Consider the following 8,882-nt stretch of genomic DNA (forward strand, 5'->3'; position numbering starts at 1 on the left):
AGATAGCTTTCTGTATCATATTATCTCTAGCTCAGTTTCCTTCTAAAAAATGAAATTCTGTTATACTTCAAAAAGAGGGAAATGCTCATAAGCATTTTCCAGAATACTATTTTTAAGTGAAAAAAAAAAAACAAAAACCAAGACTTATGTACAGGTTTTGACCCTGTGGAGAAGTGGAAAACTTGAGTAGTCTTAATGTACACAGTATAATGGGGGTGAAGCAGTGTTGCATAATCCACTTGTCTTTTTAGACTTCTAGGTTGCTCCATGGGAACCCTTCAGCTCAGCTTATCCTCTCTGCTGCGTTTCCTCTACAGCAGAGCACTTTCCCTCAGTCACATCACCAGCAACACCAGTCACAGCAACAGCAGCAGCTGAGTCGGCACAGGACTGAAAGTTTGACGGATCCTTCCAAGGTTCAACCACAGTAGCGCACATGCATCCTCTCTGCCCTCAAGGGAGGATGGGGGTGGTCCATAAAGAGTTGCTCAGATGATCCAAGGATGTGATGAAAAGTTCCAGCGGTTTCATGGGATGCAATACTGAGTGATCTAATTCCTGGAATTAGTTAGCAGGGAAAATGCTGCCTAGCACTGCAGATGTACATTAAATACCAGCCAGCAGGAGGTGATCATAGGGCCACAGCCAATTCTGACAGTGTTTTACTTGCCCAGATATTTTTTAATGGAAAAAGAGTATATTGCCAAATGTTAAGCTCAGCTATGAAACAGGACCTCCAGTGAATCAGAAAGGCACTAACAACATTAGTAACTTTGAGAGGTTCTGTGCCTGTTTTCAAGTGTTACAGAGGATACACCACTGCCATCCATGTCAGGGGTTTGCTTATGATGATGCCATGAAGACAGTCCAGTAGACTCAGTAGACCCCCTTCCCTTTTCAGATAATGAGGGAATAGTAGTTAATTTCAGAATGTTGTGTGGGTTCAAATTCTCTATGTACAGATGCTGTAAAAATAATATTATGTATATGTCTGGATAAAAGGAGAGAAAGCAAAACATTTTGTATGCTGCATGAAAGCATTATCTCTTCCTTTAGGTATGAGTACATTTCCTTAGATTCTGACGCCATGTGCAGACTAATGCATCCTCTTTTCCCTTTTGTTTACAGTACGGTAGTGTTCTATTCACTCTTCCGGGGCACAAGTCTTTTTTTTTTTTGGTTCATACTTTGACTGTGATGTCACAGTTTGTTCAGTGAGGTATGATGTGCTGCTGGGAATGGAGTTTGTTTTTTTTTTTTTTCAGGTTAAATTATTTGAAACAGGATTTTCAAGTTACTCAGAAATATCCCTCATTTCATTATTCTTCAATTATGTTTAAAAATAGGATTTGCACTGCTTTATTTTAAGATGGTTGGGAGTTTTGAGCACATATTTTGATCTAGTTCCTAGTTGGAAATAGATGTGTAAACGGTTTTTAACAAGCCTGACAGTTATTTCAAGTATGTTTCAGTTATAGGAGTGAATTTGCACACAAAATATTTTAGGCACTTTTTAATGTTCTCACTGGTGGGAATTTTAACTTTTAGGATTTGTTGGAATCTTTTTATTATCCTCCACAATTTCAGTGCTTCTTTTAGTCAGAAATGATTCAGGGTTATTTGAGGGGAAAAAAAAAAACCCATAGTGCCTTGATTTTCATTCAGGTGATTACTCACCATCTTGAACTCATTGTCTAGTTTCAGTAGCAGTTTTGAAATCTTGGTACATTTTTAATAGCATGTGGGTGTCAGCACTATTAAGGTCTAATGAAGACTCTCTGAGTCTCTTGAATTAGAGATACAAATAATTTCAAAATAAAAGATAACATCCTAGTGACACTATTCAGAGTTACTATTGTGATCACAAAGTTGTTTTTCTAAATCAGCATTTTCCTTAAATCTATGTGTTCATTTAGGAATTACTAGTAAATATTTTCTCAGTGTGATCTTAAAAATCCTGCAAAGACAAAAGAAGGTAGGGATTGGCTTTATCTTCACTATAGCACTAGAATCGTAGAATCTTGTAGCTCACGTGCTTTATAAACATGAACTAAGATTTCGTTTGGTGATACCATATTCTAAAGGTAGCAAGTTCCAACCAGAATTGCATACATTAAAAAAAGCATTTTATAGATTCTGTGGTACTAATAATTAAATTTTTAACTAGAGAACAAAGGAAAATTAATGGGAAAAGATCTTATTGGCTATCAAAAATTATTACTGAGGAAAGGGAAGATAGCAAGCTGCAAGAAATCAAAATTAACCTTAAAAGAAAACGTGCGACAGAGTTGAGGCTGTTAAACAAAGGATTTTGGCAATGAAAACAATGCAGAATTGCTAGGTAAAGGTGTCAGGGGAGCTCTCAGTTGGTTCTTAAGACTTTTCTGCCCTTAGCTTTGCTGTCATCCTTAAGGGATGTACTTTATCTTCCTGTAGAAAACCATACCTGGCTACACTTAAACCAGAAAATTCATGTTGAAAACAACCAAAGAAAGTTGGTACCTACCCTCCTACAAAAGAAGTGTTACTAGATGCCAATCAGTAATTAACATATCAAGGAACTCCTCTTCTAGCTAAATGACCATCCAGAAGAGATGACTTTGTCATGAATGTCAAGAATAGATGTCAGAATATGTGTGTACTTAAGCATATGCCCACAATGGACAATGTTGATGTTGTAGAGTATGGCAACAGTATTTTTTTTCCCCTTCAAAATTGCCTTTCCTAACCTTATCATGCCATTCCATGTATTCTGAGTTGTGCCTCATCTATTTATTGGCAATACACAGTAATACAGATTTAGCAAACAAAAGGTATAAAGAATTATTATATTATGGTTTAATCCTCCAAGTCCCACATGTGAAAAGAAAGATGGTGAACCCTGAGTACTGGGTACTCAGTCTAACACAAGCAAAGCGTAAGACAAGCCACAAGGTAAATTTGTGGACGGTTCACTCACATTCTCCTCTCCCTATCCTTCAAGTATTTTTCCATCCTCAAATATTTAGGAAAGCAAATTATACAAGGTTTTGCTTTATAATTCCTGTTGTTCTCACAGCTCACTTTTTCCTGCTTAGAAATGGTCGCTACATTTAAAGGAGCAGCTGGCTGCTTTTGATTTGCTGTCAGAATGAAGTGTTGTGTCAGAAGAGCTAGTAACTGCCTCTCAGCTCCTACTTTAACTTTGTTTTCCTCCCGCTTCCCTGGAACTTGGACCGCAAAGCGGTTCCTGCCCCCTCCTCCATGAATCAAGACTTGAGCATCCTGATGGAAGATTCAGCAGTTGCCTGTTATTCTTTCATTTCTGTAGCCAAAGCTGTTCATTGAAATCCAAATCTCAGTCATGAAAAAATACCAAATAGGAACACTTTTCAGCTACTTAAAAATCTTATCTTCCCTCTTCTTTACTCTCATAGATACTCCGTTTTTCTTAAAAAAACACTTTTTTCCTGGGTGGTAATTGTTAGGTGTTGGCTGCTTTGAACTGCTCTGGCCCTGGGTGAGTCACTTTTGTTTTCAAACTACCAGTGAGGATTATAAGGATTAATAAAGTTGCTGCTGAGAGTGGTGTCAAAGCAGAATCAAGACACTTAAAAGTACTTTATTATTTGAGTGAAAATATTGGTGGAAAAACATACGTGGGGGACGGTGGGTAACATGTGAGTAGATAACTATATTCGGTCTCCCAGCTCTGTCCCAAGTTGAAGGGGGAATTTGAGTCCTGTGCTTATCACTTAAATCTGGTTTAAGAATGTACTAGTAATAAAGGGATGCCAGTAACTTTGGTTTGTTAGCAGTACTCAGTGCAGACTAGTGAAGATGTTACTGGAATTTTTCAAAAGTGCTTGGGTTGATGGTAATTGCCTTAAAGCATTCTGCTTGCAGTTAGTTAAGGGCACTGTGTGTGGAAGGGAGATGAACCCTTGTTCAAGAAGCCTTAGAAAGGGGCCCCTTAAAATAGAACTCTTGTTTGCCTGCTCTACACAGACAGGGGGAAATTATTTTAAACTGGATATTACTCAACAAGTTTTAAAATATTTCCACTACATTGAGGTAAACTATTTTTTTTTTTAAGTGGACTGCAAATAGCATTTTGCTCTGGTATTGCACATTTTTATTTTTTTTTCTGTATTTCTTTGGTGATTGAAAGTTTGTTGATGAACATCTGTGTGAAACTCACTCACATCTATAACCTTTCCAACATCTGTGACCCTGTTGTTAGTCCTTCGGGGATCAGTGTTGGAAGGTATAAACACTGGATATTACTGTTGCTGAGTGAGTCTAGCCAGAAGTAAGCTGATGGGAATTTTTAAACAGAGGAAAAGAAACAGCACAAAGGCACTTGCCATTTTTATAGTGATCAGAGAAAAAGAATCTTTTTTGTTTGGGGCGGGTGAGCATTCTTCTAAAAGGAGCTTCTGAAGTAGTTGCAAAGGAAAAGAGTTGACTATTTTTATAGTATATTTAATATATTTGTATATAACTATGAGTAGGAACCCTGCACACGCCTCCCACTTTTCTAGCTTCCTTCCCCTTTGGCCACAGCACTAGCAGAGCCTCATCCGCGTGGGTGCCGTGCCTATTGTCAGCCTACCAAAACACAGTGCTGCTGCTTTCTGAGACAGGTGAGAAGACCCAACTCTCATGCCTGGGGATCCTTTACGTAGGAATAGCACACACTTCGCAGACATCACACCACAGTTGAAAAGCATCATTTTGAAAGGTAACAAGCACTTTATTGCAATTACTCATTTTGATACAGTTTATTATCGTAGATATTGCCATTTCTAAAGGATCCCCAACTCATCACTTAGGTGAAATTTTTAAATGACACATTTCTGAGAAATGTTTAGATCCAGTGAACCATAGTAGGTTTAAGGGAGTGATTTCAAGGTAGCCAAATGAGCTTTGACTTTTGTTTTGAATGTGGTAGAGTCAAGGGATTATAGATGCCTAGTTCCATTTAGACACTATTGTAAACCTATCTTGCCTATTGTGTGGACACCAAAAGAGACCAATGAGCCTGTTTGTTTTCAGAGGTCTAGGAGAATTGCATCAGTATGAATAGATGTATAGAACTAACCTAAAAGTGATTGGTAGTCATATTTTAGAATACAGTAATTTCAAGAATTATTCTGAGTATTTTAAATGTGCTCTGAAATGTTGGCATGTCATTTCAGTGTTTCCATTTGAATTGCTCTTGTAATGTTTTTGCACAAAAAGAACTGAGAAATACTACTTTGGTTGAAGAAAAGGAAAAAAATAATTTGGTCGTATTTTAATGTCTCCTGTGGAAACACTGGAGGTGAATTTTGTTGGTACAGTTATTTTCAGGATATTTGAAACAGTATTGAACAGCTCACAAGAAATTAAGCAACCGTGAATGGATTGAAAAATTAAAACTCTTTCCATGTGACTGTTTTGCATACTTTATCCCCATGTCATAATTTAACACTACATTCCTTGTTTTTTTCTTAAATAAAATAACTTTGCGGGTTCTGTTTTTGAGTATTTAGCAAGTTATTTTCTAAGCTGCCTGGGTTTTCCTAGGGAAAACGTTCTTAGGTGAAATAGGATATAGTTTATGAAAAGACATTAAGTGAAATCCCATCACCACCACCAGCAAACACTGAGGTGCTGCATTAAGTGACAATCAAAATAGTATTTATAGGAGAATTGAGAAAGGAGTTTTTAAAGAAGCAGTCGCTTTGAAAGTAGTTATCTGGGTTTCTTGAATAAAAATGGCTAAATGTATTTATTTGTATTTTAAACTATCTTTGCGTCCCGTTTGCTCATCAGCGTGACTTCAGTGTCGTGTGTTTACCTGTGGTTTGCTGTGTTCTGCCCTGTAATCTGTGTGGAGGACCGGCTCTGCCTCCTGGGGGTGCGTGCGGGCCTCAGCCCTCGTGACGCCTCTTGGTGGAGTTCCGAATCTGTTCCACTTCAGCACAGCGGTGGAGCCCAGCCCAGGTGCCCCCAAGGCTCCCCTCCTGTTCTCAACTCAGTTAAGAAAAAGTAAAAGTAACTCCAACTTTTTTCTAGTTTCACTTGCTGCCTTTTCTATTTTATGGGCACTTTTTATATAACTTCCCCAACGCAGCCAAAGGCCAGTATGACAGAACCCATGGCACACATTGCCTCTGTTTGCCCATTTGGGAAATGTTATTAAAACAATCAGCATCTTCTAATGGCCATCACTCATACCCATATTAAAATCCATCTAAAGTCCTTAAATATAGGTGGGACAATGTATAAATACTGCAAACTCTTCTACAAAGAAAAATAACGTGTGCTGTCTTTTATATATAGTTTGCTTGGTCCTTTAAAACCAAAGCCAAACCAAACCTTCCTACACAGCACCATACAATAAAAGCAGTGTTTGAACATCTAAAGCCTAGAAATTTGAGGATACTTATTGCTGGTCTGCATTGGAACAGAATTCTCCACCTTAGGGCTCTTGAGCCCCACAGGCCATGTCCAGAGTGCACTCTAGCTTTGGGATCCCTTAGAGAATGGTAATTAAAACAAGTCAACCACAAGTTGGATTTAATGATGTACAAAGTGTTTCTTGACTCTTTAAGGGTTAAATTGGAGAGCTCATGTTTTTAAATGTATGCTTTTAAGTTTCTGAGCAAACAAACTGTGACATCGCTTTAAAAGTGACATTCAGACGTTTTACGATGTGTTTTGAGTTGGCCTGTAACTGGTGCAGATTCACCACTGGCAATGGTTGTGCCAATACTAAAGAGTTAAAATGTAGGAGAAGCTGTATTGTGTTCAGGTGGATGTATTATGTAACCAGACAATCATCAAGCAGAAAGAAAAAAAACTGGCCAGCAAATGTCATTTTCCTCTATAGATGTCAGCCAGCCAGAACAGCTGTCATTTAGATCATCCTGGAGTCACTCTGAGATCTGTTTTATCACGGTGTAAGTTGGGGAAGGTCCTCAGTATGGCACTTGCACATTCATTCTATGTAAAGACTGAAGCCCAAAGACAAGTTAAATTCAGTGCTGTATTGAAACCAGTTAGTGCAAAAAAGAAAAAAATTTTATCTCTAAAAATTTTATCTCTGTAAAAATCTGTAACTGTTAACATCAGTTGGTAGTTGTAAACACATGCACCAGATTATTTCTAATGTTCTGTGTGGTTCTTAGTGTGCTGCCCTTGACATTGATATGTCCTTACTGCTTGGTTCTCGGTTTAAAATTAAAATTAGATATAGCCTGTCATTCTTCCTTCTGAAAGGGTGGAGCTGTAAATGGCTAAGAATACCTATTTTTCCTAAAGCAAACATTTCATTAAAATCCAGATTGATATACAAAAACAAGGCTGACATTTTCCAAGTAATGTCTTCAGCCCGAATCGTAAAATACACAGAAGCACGATGGGTAATATGAACGGTTTTAACGGTGCTATAATAGGTTCTCTGCTGATCTTCATGACCTGTTTGGAAACAGTATTGTATAAAATGTGGATCATTTTGTTACCAATTTAATATTGCCATTCTAATTTGGTTTTTAAATTGGTTACACTTGTTTCTCAGAGCTATCCTTGGAGAAGAGTGTAAACTGTGTTATTAGCCTACCTCCACTCAGGCCTCTTGCTGTATGATCCTTTTTCCAGGTTATGATGTGCAGTTTTTAAAAACTATATGTTCTATTATAATTCTTTTTCCTATAGACTCCTGTAATGTATTCAGAACCTAAATTGACAGCAAAAAGAGCCAAGCAGTAGCATTTTGTTTTTTTTATAAATGTAAAAATTAGATTCACTTTGTTTCCTATTCAGTTTTAAAAATAAAAATACCTCAGTGCTGTGTTTTCCAGTATCACCTGCATTTCTCAAAATAACACTTGCTTTATGTGGCACATAACTTGTAAGAATCACATTATTTTGGATTTTAAAGAATATTAAATATTTTAAAATCACTACTAATGACATTTTTCTCTTTTATTCAGCCATGGAGTTAGCAGTTTTTGCCTTGTAGCTAAGTTCTGAGCCGCCAGATTCTCTTGAGTAGATGTGTCCTGTTACAAGAGTGTGGGGCCTCAGAAAGCCTCACTGTTACCCCCTAGGCTGGTGCTGGGACTAGGCTGCCTTCACTGCCAGTGTACCAGCTACTTCCTAACAAGAAGCAATACAGTTCCTCACTTAATTCTGTTTGTAACAATTTAAGGCAGTATTAGGGATATTTTAACTGCAGAGATTTCCAGTGTAGTCTGGGGACCTAACCTGAGATTTCTTTGCAGTGTTTTATGAACTGTGTTTTTCTACCCTGTAATACATACTTTACATGGTAGAAAAGTTTCTAAAAATGACTTTTTCAGAAATACGTGAACTGCTGCATTTTAACAGACAGTCATGTTTAGATGTCCTCACAGCAGTGGTCAGCTGTCTCCCACAAAGCTACTGCTGCGTTGAGGATGCTGGGTGATTCACTGGGCTCTTCCAGTCTCTTCACGTTACCAGTGACCGTACACTGCACTTTGTAGGTAGCTCGGTACACCCGACTTGCGCTGGGTCTGCTCTTAGGTACCCTTCACACAAGGAGCACGTGGAGGTTTCTGCAGAACTGTTCTCAGGTCTGTAGCGGCTGCTGGGAGAAAGCAGGTGTGCTGCTCAGATGGAACATTTGGTACGCAAGTGACAACTTAAATGACAGTGATTACTGAAATGGCTGTGATGAGGCGGCCTTCACCATAATCTGTGATTGTGGTTTCTAGAAGTAAACTGTCCAGTTTGATCCCCTGCTATACCAAGAGTTATTTAACCTTTAAAAAAAAACTTTACATTTAGTACCTACTGCCTTACAGAACTTTGTGAAGGCTTGTTCGGTTGCTAAGTCATGTCTGACTCTTAGCGAGGCCAGGCTCCCCTGT

The 8,882-nt window shown here is 38.2% G+C and overlaps 1 protein-coding gene across 11 annotated transcripts in view; it reads left to right on the forward strand.

Moving 5' to 3' along the window:
- The window catches only part of CLOCK (clock circadian regulator), a 332,535-nt gene extending 324,704 nt beyond the window's left edge, over window positions 1–7,831 (forward strand). For all 11 annotated transcript variants that reach the window (XM_065914278.1, XM_065914277.1, XM_065914279.1 and 8 more), the window contains one exon: window positions 252–7,831. In XM_065914278.1, the coding sequence (XP_065770350.1) occupies window positions 252–431 (180 nt within the window). In that variant the 3' untranslated portion in view covers window positions 432–7,831. The remainder of the gene's footprint in view (window positions 1–251) is intronic.
- The last annotated feature ends 1,051 nt before the right edge of the window (window positions 7,832–8,882 follow it).

Source organism: Muntiacus reevesi, chromosome 22, assembly GCF_963930625.1.
Source record: "Muntiacus reevesi chromosome 22, mMunRee1.1, whole genome shotgun sequence".
Lineage (NCBI taxonomy): Eukaryota > Metazoa > Chordata > Mammalia > Artiodactyla > Cervidae > Muntiacus > Muntiacus reevesi.